Genomic DNA, 17,744 nt, shown 5'->3' on the forward strand with positions numbered 1-17,744 from the left:
CAATGTTTTGGAATTTACAGCTTGAAGCCTGACTATTACTATTGGTCCCTACAGCTCTATCTCTTCCCTGGGACACCCCTTACTCCCCCGACTTCCCCCCCCCCCAAAAAAAAAAAAAAAAAAAACCAAAAACCAAAAAAAGCCAAACCAAGACTATAAACAGTGTTGGCAGTGAGGGTTTTATTAGAGACGTGGCTTTGGCTTTTAGAAAACAAAGAGAGGCGGGAACTTGGCGACAAAGATCACACTAAGGACCCCTGGCCCTGGCTTCCACAAAGATCACACTAAGGACCCCTGCCCTGGCTCCAAGAGGAAGCTCCCCCTCTCCAATCCTGAGTCCCCTGGGACCAGTCCACAAGAAGGCACGGTGGTGGCTAGATTCAAAAGGAAGTTTCGTTAAGAGTGTTTTGGGGAGGTGTCAGGGGATTCCCAAGGCTGGTGTAGGGTCGAGGGGCTGGCGTTGGTGGCCGTCGGAGCTCCGGTGCACCCCTTGCCAGTTCCTGACACCGATCCACGAAGCTTCCCGCCCCGCGGCGACGGGCCTCCGCCTGCGGTGGGCTGGGGCTCCCTCTGTGGCCACACAGGGAGGTGTTGCTGGAGGCTGAGTGGAGACTGAAAGGGAGGGAAACTCAGGTCACAGGGCAGTGTTGCCCAGGCGTCACCATGCTGTTTCGTTTGCACAAAGGGGAAGTGGAGTTACAGCTACCTGGTAAGAGAGGTCCTGGGTGAGGGGCTGGGGAAAGAGCCCCGGGAGGAGGCCAGTGGGCTCAATTCACACTGCTCCAGTTGGTCCGTCAGCTCTTCTTCTGTCAGGCCGCCTGCTGGGGGTGGCAAAGCAGTGCAGTCAGGGCTACGATGGGGGAGGGGTCACAGGTTAAGAGCAACTGGAGGTAGGAAAGAAAAAAGACTGCAGAGGTAGGTGGGCTGAGGTCAGAGAGAAAGGGGGAAAGCAGGGGTAATAAAAAAGGACTAGGGGCTGGAGAGATGGCTCAGAGGTTAAGAGCACCACCGACTGCTCTTCTAGAGGTCCTAAGCTCAATTCCCAGCAACCACACAGTGGCTCACAACCAACTGTAATGGGATCTGATGCCCTCTTCTGATGTGTCTGAAGACAGCAGCAGTGTACTCACATACATAAAATAAATAAATCTTTAAAAGAAAAAGGAAAGGGCTGGAGGGCAAGAGAAGGACCAGTGGGGACCAGTGGGCAGGGCCCTGGGAATCATGGGGTGGGGGCTGGGACAAGATTGCAGTGGGGCAGGGAATACCAGGGGTTTGGCCCAGGCCATCCATGGCAGTGGTCAGGTCCCACATGGCCAGGCTGCCATTAGCCTGGCCAGTAAGCAGGTAACGTCGGGGTCTGGAGCCCCGTCTCCTGGAGCCCTCACACTCCAACACTGTGAAGGCAGTCATGGGAGAGCCATCCACTGAGCGCACAGAACACACCCTGTGGGGTACAAGGGGTCAGAAGTCACTCAGCCTGGTCCCTCTCCTTACACCCTTCCCGAGTCAGTCTCTACCACTGAGTACTCAGGTCCTGTCCCTCCACTGCCCACCTTATCCCCTCCTCATCCATCCTCTCCTCATCCAACCCTCCTCATCCATCCTCTCCTCATCTAACCCTCCTCATCCATCCTCTCCTCATCCATCCTCTCCTCATCTACCCTCTCCTCATCCATCCTCTCCTCATCCATCCTCTCCTCATCCATCCCTTCTCATCCAACCCTCCTCATCCATCCTCTCCTCATCCAACCTTCCTCATCCATCCTCTCCTCATCTATCCTCTCCTCATCCACCCTCTCCTCATCCATCCTCTCCTCATCCATCCCTCCTCATCCACCCTCTCCTCATCCAACCCTCCTCATCCATCCCTCCTCATCCATCCTCTCCTCATCCATCCCTCCTCATCCAACCCTCCTCATCCATCCTCTCCTCATCCAACCCTCCTCATCCATCCCTCATCCATCCTCTCCTCATCCAACCCTCCTTATCCATCCCTCCTCATCCATCCCTCCTCATCCATCCTCTCCTCATCCAACCCTCATCAATCCTCTCCTCATCCAACCCTCCTCATCCATCCTCTCCTCATCCAACCCTCCTCATCCATCCTCTCCTCATCTAACCCTCCTCATCCATCCTCTCCTCATCCATCCTCTCCTCATCTACCCTCTCCTCATCCATCCTCTCCTCATCCATCCTCTCCTCATCCATCCCTTCTCATCCAACCCTCCTCATCCATCCTCTCCTCATCCAACCTTCCTCATCCATCCTCTCCTCATCCATCCTCTCCTCATCCAACCCTCCTCATCCATCCCTCATCCATCCTCTCCTCATCCAACCCTCCTTATCCATCCCTCCTCATCCATCCCTCCTCATCCATCCTCTCCTCATCCATCCTCTCCTCATCCAACCCTCCTCATCCATCCTCTCCTCATCCAACCCTCCTCATCCATCCTCTCCTCATCCATCCTCTCCTCATCCAACCCTCCTCATCCATCCTCTCCTCATCCAACCCTCCTCATCCATCCTCTCCTCATCCATCCTCTCCTCATCCATCCTCTCCTCATCCAACCCTCCTCATCCATCCTCTCCTCATCCATCCTCTCCTCATCCAACCCTCCTCATCCATCCTCTCCTCATCTAACCCTCCTCATCCACCCTCTCCTCATCCATCCTCTCCTCATCCATCCCTCCTCATCCATCCTCTCCTCATCCATCCCTCCCCATCCATCCCTCCTCATCCATCCTCTCCTCATCCATCCTCTCCTCATCCATCCCTCCCCATCCATTCCCTCCTCATCCAACCCTCCTCATCCATCCTCTCCTCATCCATCCTCTCCTCATCCAACCCTCCTCATCCATCCTCTTCTCATCCATCCTCTCCTCATCCAACCCTCCTCATCCATCCTCTCCTCATCCATCCTCTCCTCATCCATCCTCTCCCCATCCATCCTCTCCTCATCCATCCCTCCCCATCCATCCCTCCTCATCCATCCTCTCCTCATCCATCCCTCCCCATCCATCCCTCCTCATCCAACCCTCCTCATCCATCCTCTCCTCATCCATCCTCTCCTCATCCAACCCTCCTCATCCATCCTCTCCTCATCCAACCCTCCTCATCCATCCTCTCCTCATCCATCCTCTCCTCATCCAACCCTCCTCATCCATCCTCTCCTCATCCAACCCTCCTCATCCATCCTCTCCTCATCCATCCTCTCCTCATCCAACCCTCCTCATCCATCCTCTCCTCATCCAACCCTCCTCATCCATCCTCTTCTCATCCATCCTCTCCTCATCCATCCCTCCCCATCCATCCCTCCTCATCCATCCTCTCCTCATCCAACCCTCCTCATCCATCCTCTCCTCATCCATCCCTCATCCATCCTCTCCTTATCCAACCCTCCTCATCCATCCTCTTCTCATCCATCCTCTCCTCATCCATCCTCTCCTCGTCCAACCCTCCTCATCCATCCTCTCCTTATCCAACCCTCCTCATCTATCTTCATTCATTCAGTTTATTTTGTTTATTTTGAGACAGTATCTCATGTAGCCCAGGCTGGTCTGACTGAAGATGACCTTGAACTTCTGATCCTCCTGCTTCTACCTCCGGCGTATTGAGGTTACAGGGATGTAATACCCCCCTGTTTATTTAGTTCTGGAGACCAAACCCAGTGCATGCTAGGCACTCACTGTACTGACCCACCAGGCTGCATTACGCTGTGTAGTGCTCCCAGCTGTGACACATGCTCTGTCTTCACCAGACACTCTCTCCCTTCCTTCTTCTGTTTATTCTTATTTAGCTTTGGGATTCTTTGCAGAGCCCCCTCCTTAAGCAACAATCCCAGGTCTCCTTTCTCCTGACACCTGCTCTGGACTCTGACAGCCTCCTGTTTGCCCACCTCTCTCCTCATTGCATGCAACCTGAACCTTCCTCAACCCTTTGCCTGTACCCCATCCCACCCTTCCACTCAGTCTGTACCCCTACCACTCTGACACTCTGCCTACACCTGACCCCACCCTGACATTGCCTGTACCCCATCCTACCCTGACACTGTCTGCACCCCCTTCCCTACTCAATTTCCTGGGATATCTAAAGTCCAACACAGTGACCTAAGGGTTTTCCAGTGTCCCTTGCACACATATAACCCAGAGGCCAATTCACCCTGTAGCCTCTGCTCCTTCAGGAACCACTGGGTGGATGGACCCCTTTCGGGTCTCCTCTATGGTCCTGCCTCTTTGGTGGGACAGTACTCACCGATGCCCAGTGGAGGAGAGACGCACAAACAGCTGGCTGGCATTTGGCACCACCTTCTGGATGAACACCTGTTGGTCATCCCGCTCACCATAGGGACCTGGGCAGACAGGGGCAGGGTAACAGCATGCAAGGGTCCACAGGGCCATCAGACCCCCCAGAACTAGCCTTTCTCCATAGCTGAGCCAACTCCCAGACCTAGATCCTGCTCCTAGGATACTGCAGATAGGCAGAGAGAACTAGGGGCTCGCAAAGATGAACAGCATTCGGGACTATCAGAAGATGGTAACCTGACCAGTGTTGGTCAGTGGGAATCAGGGGCCCGGCAGAATGGTGTTGGCTGCAAGTTCAGAGGAGATAGGGGGAAGCCAGGATGGTGATGAACAAGGGTCAGAAGTCTGTGTGGCTGGAGGGCAACAAAATAGCTAACAAGGCAGCAGAAGTCTACAGAGGCCACAGTGGGATCCTGCATGGCCTAGGCAGGTCTGTGGGAAGAGTCACGGGCTGGGAATCAGTGGGTACCAATGTCGTTGCCAGCACTGCAGCCACCGAGCCCATCAGCCGATTCTAGCGCCAGGATCTTGAAGGATGCGAGTGGAGTGGAGCCAGGCTGGGTGGAGATCATGCCTCGGAAGCGGGTCACAGACCATGTCCGAACATGGTTGTTGTCGGCACACACTAAAGAACAGAGACAGCAGCAGGTCAGGCCTGCCCAAGGCATCAGTGCAGTTCTGACCTCCTCCATAAATTACCACTCCCACCACCCCCAACCCCCAGTATGAGCCCTTTTAGAGGGGTCAAGAGAATTTCAGGAATTCTCTTGCCTGGAGTTCCATAAGCCCAGAGATCCTGCTGGCCCACCCCTGAAGTGATTTGAGTGTGACCTATTTTAACCTGTCCACAGGGCCCGCTTTGCATCCTTTCACTTCATCTCTCTGTATGCTTCCTGATCCTGTCCTTTCCCTCTGGCCATATCCCGCATCTGAGACTGGCCACACCCCTGCTCTGTATTTAACTCCTCCCCCTTCCCCCATTGGTTCCTTTGCACTGACCATTTCCTCCGACTGGAAAGCTTGTTCCTGCCAGTCTGTACCACTGATCCATCATTTCTGCCCTAAGGTCCTTGGCCTCAGACAGGCTTGCTCTGAATTCAGCTCTCTTCAATGACCCTCACACACTTTAGAAAGAAATGTGAAACCAGAGGCGTGGTGATACACACCTGTAATCCCAGTGTTTGGAAGGATGACTCCTAAGAATCCTAAATTCAAGGATAGCCTGGGCTATATAGCAAGACCTTATCTCAGAAAACCTAGTTAGTAGGTTTGGCCTAGTTAGTAGGGGCAATGGCCTAGTTAGTAAAGTGTTTGCCAGGCGAGCAGAAGGATCTGAGTGCAAAGATTTGTACTCCTCATCTCTGTCCTGGAGAGGTGGAGACAGGCAGGTCCCTTGGGCTCCCTGGCCAAGCACCCTAGCATAATGGGTGATCCCCAGATCCCAGTAAAAGACTGTCTTAAAAAACAGGACGGAGGGGCTGGAGAGATGGCTCAGTGGTTAAGAACACTGGCTGCTCTTCCACAGGTCCTGAGTTCAATTCCCAGCACTCATGTTGCAGCGCACAGTTGTCTGTTAACTCCAGTTCCAGGGGCTCCAATGCCCTTACACAGACACACATGCCGCTAAAACACCAACAAACTAAATGAAAACAAACAGAAACAAGATGGAGGCCTCTGGGGAGAGTTTAGAGCACTCGATATTCTTAGCGCCAGCACACGTCAAAGGCTCACAACCGCCTGTGACCCATCTCCAGGGAGACAGACACCCTTTTCTACCCTCTGCAGGGTAGACACACATACAGATAATTTTTAAAATTTTGTATTTGTTTTGTTTTGAGACAGGGTTTCTTTACATAGCCTTGGCTATCCTGGAACTCTCTATGTAGACCAGGTTGGCCTCCACCTCAGAGGTCTGCTCACTTCTGCCTCCTGAGTGCTGGGATTAAAGATGGGAGACATCACACCTGGCAACCACTTTGTATTTATTCATGGCCTTGAATACTGCTTGGTGATGATTTGCTCATTAACTAATGTATTTATCATGGGGTAAGGGTCAAACCAAGGGCCGTTCACAGGTATGGACGCGCTCCACCACTGAGCTTTCTGGCCGCTCTGTGAGACTGCAGATGCACAGGGGCTCATACGAAGGCCAGAAGACAATATCAGATCCTTGTGGACCGGAGGTCATAGACGGTTGTGGGTGCCGAGAGTCGAACCTGGGTCCCGTAGAAGGGCAGTCAGTGCCGTTCTCTCCAGTCTCCTCCAACTTGTTGCTTTAGACAGGGTCTCTCTCAGAGCTGAAAATTCACCTATCTGGCCACTCTTATCCCTTTCTTGGCTTTGGGTTTACAGATGTGCACTGCTGTGCCTGGCTTTTAAGTAGGGTGGTGGGGATCTGAACGCAGGTCCCTGCGCTAGCACAGCAGGCTGTTTATTGACTGAGAAATCAGTTTGTTTGTTTGTTTGTTTTCCTTTTTACATTGAGGTAAGGCTCTGTAGCCCAGGCTGGCCTTAACCTCAGGAGCCTACTGCTTTACCGATCCTAGTACTAGATCGCAGGTGTATATCGCCATGCTTGGTTTTCCCTGTTTTCCTTGCTTTCTAGTGCTGAGGGATTGAAGTGGGGGACATCCTGTACATGAGACACGCACTCTGCTGATTACCCCCCCACATACACCACATGTCTATTTATTTATCTATCATTTGCAGTTTCAACTAGAGAACTAGTTTCCCCGGACACAGAATTGACCTGTCTTGTTATGTGTCACTACCTTCTACACCTAGTACACAGCAGGCGCTCAATAATTGCCTAATGGATGAGTTTTCTTCTTACCCCCTACCTTCTAAATATATATTTACTTTTCCTAAGCCTGGCTCCCTTACTGTAAGCTTTTTTTGATTTTTAATTTTTTAGAGACAGGCTCTCATATAACCCGTTGGCCTCAAATTCAATATGCAGCTGAGGATGACCTTAAAATTGTGATCCTCCTGCCTCCAGCCCCAGAGAGCTAGGGTTACAGGTTTGGTGCTGGGATTCGAACTCAGTGCTTCCTTAGCACTAGGCTAAGCCAGCGCTTTACCAGTTTAGATATATTTCTGCACAAGGTCTTACCCTGTAGCCCAGGCTGGCCTTGAACTGGAAGTGACCTTAGCCCACTGAGTGCTGGGATCCCAGGTCTGAGTCACTGTGCCTGGTACAGTCTTCTTCCACTCTGTGGCTGCCCTTGCGGGTCTCCTGTTACCGCACAGCACTGTCTCACATAGCTGCCCCCACTGGAAGCTCCATCCCCCTGGCTCCACACTCTCAAAGCTGTTCCTCCTGCAGAGGGACCCACCAGAGATGAGGTGCTTCTCTGACAGCATGATCTTGGTCACGGGGCTGCGGTGCACGCTGAAGGTTTGGAAGAGCTGGGGTCCTGAGCCCACCGTCTCCGGGTGCTGCACGATGACCCGCACCACCCCGGAGCTGGTGCCGTAGGCAATCTCAATCCAGTTCCCACTGTCACCTGGGGAGGGCCAACAACAAAGACGGCAGTCGTGGAAACAGAACCAGGGCAGAGGAGGAGGGAAGGAAGGACAGACACACAGAGGGTCTGACACTGGGAAGAAATCTAGGTTGGGCTGCAGAGATGGCTCACTGACTAAGAACATCTGCTGCTGAACTGAACCAGAGGACCCAGGTTCAGTTCCCAGCACCCACATGACAGCTTACAGCCATCTGTAACTCCAGTTCCAGGGCTGAATCCCTTCTTTTAAACTCTTTGGTCACCAAGCATGTACATGGCATACTTACATACATGCAGCAAAATATTCATACATGTAAATAAATAAATCTTTTTTTTTCTTTTTTTTTAATTGCCTCCATCAGATTGGCTTATGGACCCATCTGTGAGGTTTTTTTTCTTTTTCTTTTTTTTTTTTTTTTTGGTTTTTCGAGACAGGGTTTCTCTGTGTAGCCCTGGCTGTCCTGGAACTCACTCTGTAGACCAGGCTGGCCTCGAACTCAGAAATCCACCTGCCTCTGCCTCCCAAGTGCTGGGATTAAAGGCGTGCGCCACCACTGCCCGGCTGTGAGGTATTTTTTTTAATGGTTTATTAATTTATTTTATGTATATGAGTACACCATTGCTCTCTTCAGACACACCAGAAGAGGGCATCAGACCCCCATCGAAGATGGTTGTGAGCCACCATGTAGTTGCTGGGAATTGAATTCAGGGCCTCTAGAAGAGCAGTCAGTGCTCTTAACCACTGAGCCATCTCTCCAGCCCCCTAAATCTATCTTTTTGAGAAATTCCAGCATGACATATAAACAGAGGTAAGTCGAGCACCCAAACTGAGTGTCTCAGGGACTCCACTGACAAACTTTGCATTGTGAAATTCTCAGAAACTTTTTATTTTCTTTTTGCCCTCAGGGTCTCACTATTGTAGCCCTGGCTGGTCTGGAATTCACTATGTAAACCAGGCTGGCTTCAAACTCACAAAAATGCCCCTGCCTCTATCTTCCAAGTGTTGGAGAGAGTCCCCAAAACTAAACAGACCATCATAAAGACCACAGGTAGAATACAGCTTCAGCATTTTGAGCAGAGGCCATAGGAAATGCACTTGGGTCCCATATAGGAACATGAATGGATGTTAAGCCTAGGAGACAGAGAAGAACCGAGGGGCTACCCTGTGATCCCAGCACCCATGAGCCTGAAGCAGAAGGATGAGGTGTTCTGGAGTTAGGGGCTAGCCTGGACTACAGAGAAAGATTCTGTCCTCCCCATAAAGAGTAAGAAGAGAAAAAAAAAAAAAAAAAAAAAAAAAAAAAAATCAAGGCTCCCTGAGCATGGAATTGTCTACTATCTGGCACGTATCCAGGTTTTTATGAATTAGGCAAATGTCATGTCCTGACAGGAGACAGGTAAGACACAAGAGTAAACTTGTCATGGAGAGGCCAGCAGCAGCCCAGCACCTAAAAGATGGCTAAATAAAGCAGAACAAAAGCACATGCTGAAGGAATGGAACTAACGTTGTTCCTGAGGAATCCCCCCGACTCACTGCTATGCCCTGGTCTGGCTGCCAACAGAAGGGAAAGAAACTGTCATAGCTTACTGGTCTTGGGGGTGAGGTAGACGCTGAGGGCGGTGACCCCATCCTCTGCTGGGTCTCGGTAGAGCTCACTGACGAGAAGGTCATTGTCCTTCATCCGCAGGGGGAATTTCTGCACATCTGGATGGGCAGGTGGGGTGGAACAGATGTGACTGAGGCACCTCCTCCAGCCCACCCCTCACACTTCGGAAGAACACTGCTTACCTACGTAATAGATGGAGCCGTTGCTGCAGCCCAGGAGGAGGAAGGAGCCGGCTGCGTCATAACTCGTGATAGGCTGGACCTCCTGGACCTGGGGCAGCAAAGAGGCAGTGCAGAGTTAGCTAGATTTCCACACAAGGTCTCACTCCGTAGCCCATGCCTGGCACCCTGCCTTTCTTCCACAATGCCCATCTCTGTGTGCCCAGCCTGGCTAGGCTACCTGCACCTGTGCCTATGGCTCTCTCTGTAACTGGCCTATGCACCTCCCTCTTTATCTTAGATCCTTTGTTCCTTGGGCCCCTTCTTCTTCTGTCTTTGTTGAGTTTTAAAAATTATTTTCTAAGCTCATGTGTGTACATCTGTGCACAACTGTGTACACATGAGTGTGGGTGCCCACAGGGGCCAGAGGTGTCCGAGCTCCTGGAGCTGCAGTCCTAGGCGGTCATGCGCCTCCTGATGTGGGTGCTGGGAACGGAACATGAGACATCTGAAGGAACAGTGCCTGCTCTTAGCTGCTGAACCATCTCTCCAGACCCAATTTTTGTTGAATTTTGACATTTGGTCCCATGTACCTCAGGTTGGAATGGAATCTGCTAGATTAATAACCCAAGCTGCTCTGCCCTTGAAGTATTGATGATCCTTCCTGTATATTCCATGTACTGGGATTTTAGGTGGACGCGTGCGTGCGTGCGTGCGTGCGTGCGTGCGTGCGTGTGTGTGAGTGTGTGTGTGATGTGTGTTTAGTATCTTGTTTGGCACAGGGCCTCCTCCCTGTTAACTAAGCACTCTGCCATTGGCCTACCCACGCCCCCAGCCCCTCACTGGAGATTCTAGGCAGGGGCTCTACCACTGAGCCATGCCCCCAGCCCCTCACTGGGGGATTCTAGGCAGGGGCTCTACCACTGAGCCACGCCCCCAGCCCCTCACTGGGGGATTCTAGGCAGGGGCTCTACCACTGAGCCACGCCCCCAGCCCCTCACTGGGGGATTCTAGGCAGGGGCTCTACCACTGAGCCACGCCCCCAGCCCCTCACTGGGGGATTCTAGGCAGGGGCTCTACCACTGAGCCACGCCCCCAGCCCCTCACTGGGGGATCCTAGGCAGGGGCTCTACCACTGAGCCACGCCCCCAGCCCCTCACTGGGGGATCCTAGGCAGGGGCTCTACCACTGAGCCACGCCCCCAGCCCCTCACTGGGGGATCCTAGGCAGGGGCTCTACCACTGAGCCACGCCCCCAGCCCCTCACTGGGGGATTCTAGGCAGGGGCTCTACCACTGAGCCACGCCCCCCAGCCCCTCACTGGGGGATTCTAGGCAGGGGCTCTACCACTGAGCCACGCCCCCAGCCCCTCACTGTGGGATTCTAGGCAGGGGCTCTACCACTGAGCCACGCCCCCAGCCCCTCACTGGGGGATTCTAGATTGGGGTTCTACCATTAAGTTACAGCCTTTGCTGTCTTCTCTCTCTCTCTCTTTCTCTCGCTCTCTCTCATTTTGATGTGACTATCACTAAGCTGCCCAGGCTTACTTTGTAGCTTAGGTTACAGGCCTCCACCAGCAAGCCCAGCCTGGCTCCATGGCTCTGAATTTGCCCTATCTGCTTTGCCTCCATGTCTCCTACCCTCACTGCTTTTTCCTGTTTCTCTCTCAGTGTTTCTTTCTATGCTTCTGCCCCTCTCTCAGCATACTTTTGTAGGACAAAGACACTACAATTCCATGTTTTTCCTTCACATGTTAGATATGGCCTGGGCTGGGTGGAGTGATGAGCACAGGACATCCGTCTTGCATCCTGCCATCTCGACATCTGCTTGAGGAATCCCAGTGTTTTCCAAACCCACCCATCCCTCACACTGGCTCTCCAGTCACTCCTATAGGAAGGCCTCCTGGGTGTTCTATGGACTTTTATCCCACAACTACCATAGGGTTCTCTTGTTCTTTTTCTAGGTAGGGCAGACTAGGAAGGACCCCTAGGCCTGCACGATCTAGAACTTGGGAAGAGGGAGCCAGGCTGGTCCAGACTCACCTGCCAGTGCTTGGTCACGGCATTCCAGACACCAACGCGTCCTGTGTGGCTTGTGGCAATGAGCTGGTTTCCCACAAAGAACAAGGCCTCCACAGGCACACCGAGGTGGAAGACACCTGCAGGCAGCAAGGGCTTGGTGGGGGATGCTCAACAGGAGGCTGGAATCGCACTGCAGGTCTGGGAATGGGGTGGCAAGAAGCCCAAGGGCCACAGGTTGTATGGGGAAACAGGGTCCATGGCAAAGAGGGTTCCAGAAATTACACAGACTGTCTGATGGGTGTGGGACTGTAATGGCCAGCAGAATTCTAGCAGGCTGAGGCTGCCAAAAGGGTCCACACCCTTCCATTGGAACAAAGGGCTATGACAACTAAAGGCTGATTTGTTGTTATTGTTTTGAGTTAGGGTCTCATGTAGCCCAGGCTGGCCCCCACCTTCTGAGTGCTGGATTACAGCTGTGTACCACAATACCCAGTCTATATGGTACTGGGATTAAATCCAGGGGTTCATGCATGTTCCTCTCTCCAGACACACACACACACACACACACACACACACACACACACATACACACACACACACACACACACATATATATATATATATATATATATATATATATATATATATATATATATATATAATAAAATAAATCAGTGTTGACTGAGTATGGTGGCTGTAATCCAGTGTACTAACTGGTTTTGTGTGTCAATTTGATTCAAGCTGGAGCTATCACTCAGGTGCTTTCCTTGAGGAAATGCCTCCATGAGATCCAGCTGTAAGGCATTTTCTCAATTAGTGATCAAGGATGGGAAGGCCCATTGTGGATGGTGCCATCCCTGGGCTGGTAGTCTTGGGTTTTATAAGAAAGCAGGCTGAGCAGGCCAGTGGAAGCAAGCCAGTAAGCAGCATCCCTCCATGGCCTCTGCATCAGCTCCTGCTTCCTGACCTGCTTGAGTTCCAGTCCTGACTTCCTTTGGTGATGAACAGCAATGTGGATGTATAAGCTGAATAAACCCTTTCCTCCCCAACTTGCTTCTTGGTCATGATGTTTGTGCAGGAATAGAAACCCTAACTAAGATATCCAGTATTCAGGAGTTTCAGGAGTTGAGGGCTAGCTTGGGCTACATGGTAAAACCTTGTCTGAGGCAAAATGAAACAATGAAACATGCAGAGTTCTCAAGATCTAAAACATTGTCTCACAAGGCAAAAAGACTGACTCCCCACAGAATTCCCGCTCTCCCCATGGGTTTCTGATTTTCAGAGGTTGGGTTATTTTTACAGGTCACAGGATTCTACAGAGTTCTAGAAAAGTCCACGACACATACCTATCTCAGAGCCACCACCTTGTGCCTGTAGCGCCCACAGAAGGATCTCGCTGCCTGTGGCTGCAGCCACCATCTTGTCATGCTCCCCCAGAGCACCGCCAAGCACCCGTGCTGTGAGAGCCAAGCGCTCGATGGGCCAATCCAGGCGTGGGCTGGAGAATGAAAGCTGCCAACCGGAGGCTTCCTTCAGCCTGTGGGATTGAGGGACATCAGCACCCTCACCTCAGAGCCACCCCGTCCACAGAGGCAGAGCCTCCCACTCCCCCATCCCCACCCCCAGCACCTATAACAGACGAGAAAGTGGGTATATGCCACAGCAATCCAGTTGTGGTGACCACACACCAGGCGCACCATCCCTGGCTCCTCCGGTTGGCCTTGGGAGTAAGAGAGGAGACCAGAGCAGGCAGGGTCACAGGGGCCCTCTGGCCCTGACCTCCTAAAGGACAGAAATGTAAACTACGCCAGGCGGTGGTGGCGCGCAGGCCTTTAATCCCAGCACTTGGGAGGCAGAGGCAGGCGGATTTGCTGAGTTCAAGGCCAGCCTGGTCTACAGAGTGAGTTCCAGGACAGCCAGGGCTACACAGAGAAACCCTGTCTCAAACAAACAAACAAACAAACAAGAAATGTAAACTACATCTGGTGGTGTAGGTTATCTGGGAAACATAGTGAGACCCTGTCTCAAAACAGAATGTAAAGAGAAGGCTGGGGTCAGGGGAGCTGGTTCAGCATACAAGGGCAGTTCTGGCACATGCCTGACAACCCAAGTTCATTCTCCAAAACCTACACGGTGTCCTTTGACAAGTTCTCACTGTGTTCACACATGCATACACACAACGATGATAATTAAGTAACATAAATCATCAAATAAAAATAAGAACTTGAGGAGCAAACACTGAGTTCATACTCATAATTCTAGCAGGTGGACTGGATTGCTTTGAGCTCCAGGCAAAAGAAGGCTGGGATACACAGAGGCAGAACACGCACACTAAGCTCAGTCCCAAGGTTACCTGATGGGGATGGAGGTGCTCTCTCATCCAGCATTCGGCCCAGCAACCCTGCATTACCCAAATTGGGGGGCATCGTGTTGCTCCGTCGAACAGGGGCTGGGCGTCCCCCTATTTGCTGGGGCCCCACCAGGCTGTGTCGGTTCCGCCGCTTCACTGGGAACACTATAGTGAGGGGAAGTGGCAGGCACCATAATTAAAATCATGATGTGGCAGCCGATGAACACTTAAACCATGAGAGGCATGGATTCCGTGTGTGGGGCACTGTGTCCTGGGGAAGGTGTTCCGTGGTGTCCGGATATGGCATTCAATGACCCAGAAGCCCACACAGGGAAAGACCTGGTTTGCTGCTGCTATAGTATTGTTGCCTTTTCAGTGTTTGCTAATTTGGCCAGGCCTGGCAGGCAGGTCTGTAATCCCAGCTATTTGGAAAGCTAGAAGTGGAAGATTGCAAGTTCAAGGCTAGGCTGGGCAACTCAATGAGGCCCTGTCTGATGATGATGATGATGATGATGATGACGATGAAAGAGGAAGAGGAGGAAGAGGAAGAGGAGGAAGAGGAGGAGGAAGAAGAAGAGGAGGAAGAGGAAGAAGAAGAGGAAGAAGAAGAGGAAGCAGCAGCAGCAGCAGCAGCAGAAGCAGAGGGTTGATGAGATGTCTCAGTGGGTGAAGGTGCTCGCCACCAAGAGTGGCAATTTTGACTTTGATCCTGGGACATGTGTGGTAGAAAGAGAGAATCAATTCCTGCAAGTTGTCCTCTGATCTCCATACATGAACCCTCCCCGCTAGGTGCCCAATAAATAAATACATGTGCTCGGTGGTGGTGGCACACAACTTTAATCCCAGTATTTGGGATGCAGAGGCAGGTGGGTCTCTGAGTTCGGGGCCAGCCTGGTCTACAGAGCAAGTTCCAGGACAGCCAGGGCTGCACAGAGAAACCTGGTCTTAAGAAACCAATAAATAAATAAATAAACAAATAAATAAATAAAATGTAATAACTTTTGAAAGTTAAGGCAGAGCTTGGCATGAACATGTTCCTGCTGTTACCACAGAAGAGCTGTGGGCAATGGTTCAGAGGTAGAACACCTGCCTAAAATTCACCAGTCAGGGTTGGGGGTGGCGTGCTGGCAGCAGTTTCATGCTACAGCACCTGCTCAGGATGTAGAAAACCCTGGCTGTAAACTCTCGTACTAAAACAAATAAACAAGAAAGTAAAATTATAGTGTAGGGGCTACAGCGATGGCTCAGTGGGTAAAGTACTTTCTATACAAGCATAAAAACTATAAGAAGTACATTTTAGATCCCCAGAGGTAGAAGGTGGGTCCTCAGACTTTGTTGGCGAGCAGCCTAGCCATTCAGTGAATTCCAGGTTTGTTGGGACCTTGCCTCAAAAACCAATGTGGCTGCTGAGTGTGGTGCTGCACACCTTTAATCTTAAAGGCTTAGACCAAGAAAGGAGGATCTCTATGAGTTCGAGGCCAGCCTAGTGTATATAATGAGTTCCAGGACAACCAGTGCTATGAGAGAGACTCTGTATCATAGAACCCCCACCCCAAAAGAAGTAGAATCCAATAAAGTTGGTATGATAAAGTTTAAATTTACATTTTTTCCCCCTGAAGAATGGGGTGAAACTTAAGGAAACTCAGACTACAATGCCCATCAAGCTCTAGAGTATGCTTCTGAGCTCTAAAGAGAATTGGCTGTTGCACAGCTTCATGGAAAATGCGGTTTCCTATTTCCTTTCCAAGCTTCTGATTAAGAACTACAACTCCCATTGCACCTCAGGGCTCCAAATGCCTAAGGGTTGAAGCTTTGCGGGAAATGTAGTCTTTAACCCAACCACCCTCTCCTTAGCATCAATTGAGAGTGCCCACCTGGAGGAGGTAGATAACCATTGAAGAGGACATTTCCGCAGGAAGATCGATCCAACTCTTCCCTTACCTGCAGGCGACGAACTGCAAGGGAAGGACTCAAAACTTCATCTTGAGGGAAACTAAGGCAGACCCTTGTCCCCTCCCTCATCTGTCTTTCCACAGAGCTATTTCCTACCCCACCCCCTTCAGAGCCAGACCCAAATCCAGTGCTCTTAGTTCTAACCTCACAGTCTTTCTGACTGGGAGAGTCAGAGGTAGAGAACGCTCAGGAAATAACTGAGGGAGCTGACTGGGTGTGGGGGTGGGACACGGGACTCTCACTTACCCAGTGGAGTGAGCCCATAGAATTGGGCTTCATGGAGGAGGCTGGAACCATGGACACCCCTGGATAATAGAAGAGATTTGGGTATAAAAATCTAGGGCGTGGGGTGGGCAGCGCATAGTGAGTAGAAAGATTTTGAAACTGCACAGAGAATATTGAAGCCTAGTTAGTTTTGACAGGCATAAGATTCTGGGGAGGTTGAGAGTGGTGTATACTCGCCATTCCAGGACATGGGGGAGACAGAGGCCGGCCTGATCTGGATTGAGTTCTAGGCAGCCAGGGCTACAGAGCAAGGCCTTAACTCAAGCCAACGAACAAATACATAAAATACTTTTTAAAAAAATCTAGATAACAAGGATGTTGGAATGGTGCAAATGTGTGGGTATAACGGAAGAGAGGGAACATGACATGATTCTAATAAAATGGAACAAATCTACTTTCCGAGGAGAGGTTCTATACAGTGGCAAACTCACCCATTTACCCATACCAACCTAGGGTCTAACTCTTTGGTCCGCAGGAAATTGAGGATTGGGGCAAAGACAGTGGGGTCCCGGTCGATGAAAATCTGCATAGTAGGGGCGGGGGGCGGGGGTGAGGGTCATGGAAATGACCTAAGTAGGCGCTCCTGTTCCTCCTCCCACCCGGCGTCCCGTTTTTTTTATATAGCTCTACTCACAGCTCCGGTCTCATCTTTCAGGGTTGAGATGCGTCCGCTCAAAAGACTACAGGAAGGGGAAACGGAGGAGGTGTCATGGGCCGAGTTGCAAAGGTGAATAGGGTAAAATGGGTCTCCCCACACCCCCTCCTTTCATCCCCTCCTACCCTCGCCCAGACTGGCTCTCCTAATCACCTGGAGAAGAAGGAGTCTGGGATCCAGGTAAGCGTCTGGCGAGAGGTACTGAACCTGGGCGGTAAGGTACGAAGAGGGAACAGAAGGGGAGGTGAGGACCGCTTCCTCCTCCCATGGGATTCACGCATTCTCCTTAGGCATTTTTTCATCCAAGCGCCAAGCCTCCAGCTTGAGGCGGAGCAACTCTTGATGGACCGGGACTACCACTCCTACCCCCAGAAGAGGCGGGCATCCCGCCTCGGTCGGTAGGATCGGGCCTCGGGGATCTCCCACACTCACCGCTTGCCCCCTACGTTCAGATGAATCACTTCCCCGGGTGCTCCCCGACCCGGGACCCCCTCCGCTGAAGTCATCGCGACAGCCATAGCCCCCCCGGCAAGCCGGCCGGCTTGCACCCACTTCCGGGTGTGCACAGACCCCGCCCCCGCCTCTTGCTCATTGGTCTAGAGACTCCACGATCCGCCGACGATTGGACAGAGAGTTCGCTCATTGCAATTACGTTTTCTGACTCTTTAAAGAGGGGAGGTCTTTCCTGGTTTCGACGGGGAGCACCTTGGGGATCCTTTGGAGTGATTTAGTAATTTCCTCCCTTTTCTAGGTTCCCTCATTTGAGTATAATACATAATGAATGTAGGCGATTCGTCGAGGAGTACGTGCGCAGATCTTGAAATGAGCCTTAGGTCGAGTCTAGGAGACTGACTTCGCAGCCTCGGCCGCACACCAGCCCACCCCCCAATCCTGTCTCAGACACG

The 17,744-nt window shown here is 51.6% G+C and overlaps 1 protein-coding gene across 2 annotated transcripts; it reads right to left on the bottom strand.

Annotated features, from left to right (window-relative positions):
• Window positions 1-158: 158 nt before the first annotated feature.
• Window positions 159-17,422, bottom strand: Shkbp1 (SH3KBP1 binding protein 1). Of its 2 annotated transcripts, none has more exons than XM_034487442.2 (18): window positions 17,272-17,422; window positions 16,993-17,046; window positions 16,819-16,864; window positions 16,634-16,707; window positions 16,146-16,204; window positions 15,821-15,901; window positions 13,950-14,111; window positions 13,226-13,316; window positions 12,943-13,133; window positions 11,618-11,733; window positions 9,601-9,688; window positions 9,400-9,516; window positions 7,641-7,811; window positions 4,775-4,930; window positions 4,256-4,352; window positions 1,269-1,447; window positions 707-818; window positions 159-612 (listed from the first exon to the last, which is right to left on the bottom strand). In XM_034487442.2, exons 1-18 carry the CDS (start codon window positions 17,355-17,357, stop codon window positions 381-383), a joined length of 2,112 nt encoding a protein of 703 aa, XP_034343333.1. In that variant the 5' UTR covers window positions 17,358-17,422; the 3' UTR covers window positions 159-380. The 2 variants fall into 2 exon arrangements, with proteins under 2 accessions (XP_034343333.1, XP_034343343.1); XM_034487452.2 differs by having other exon boundaries at window positions 707-821.
• Between the last annotated feature and the right edge of the window lie 322 nt (window positions 17,423-17,744).

This window comes from Arvicanthis niloticus, chromosome 1 (assembly GCF_011762505.2).
Source record: "Arvicanthis niloticus isolate mArvNil1 chromosome 1, mArvNil1.pat.X, whole genome shotgun sequence".
Classification (NCBI taxonomy): domain Eukaryota; kingdom Metazoa; phylum Chordata; class Mammalia; order Rodentia; family Muridae; genus Arvicanthis; species Arvicanthis niloticus.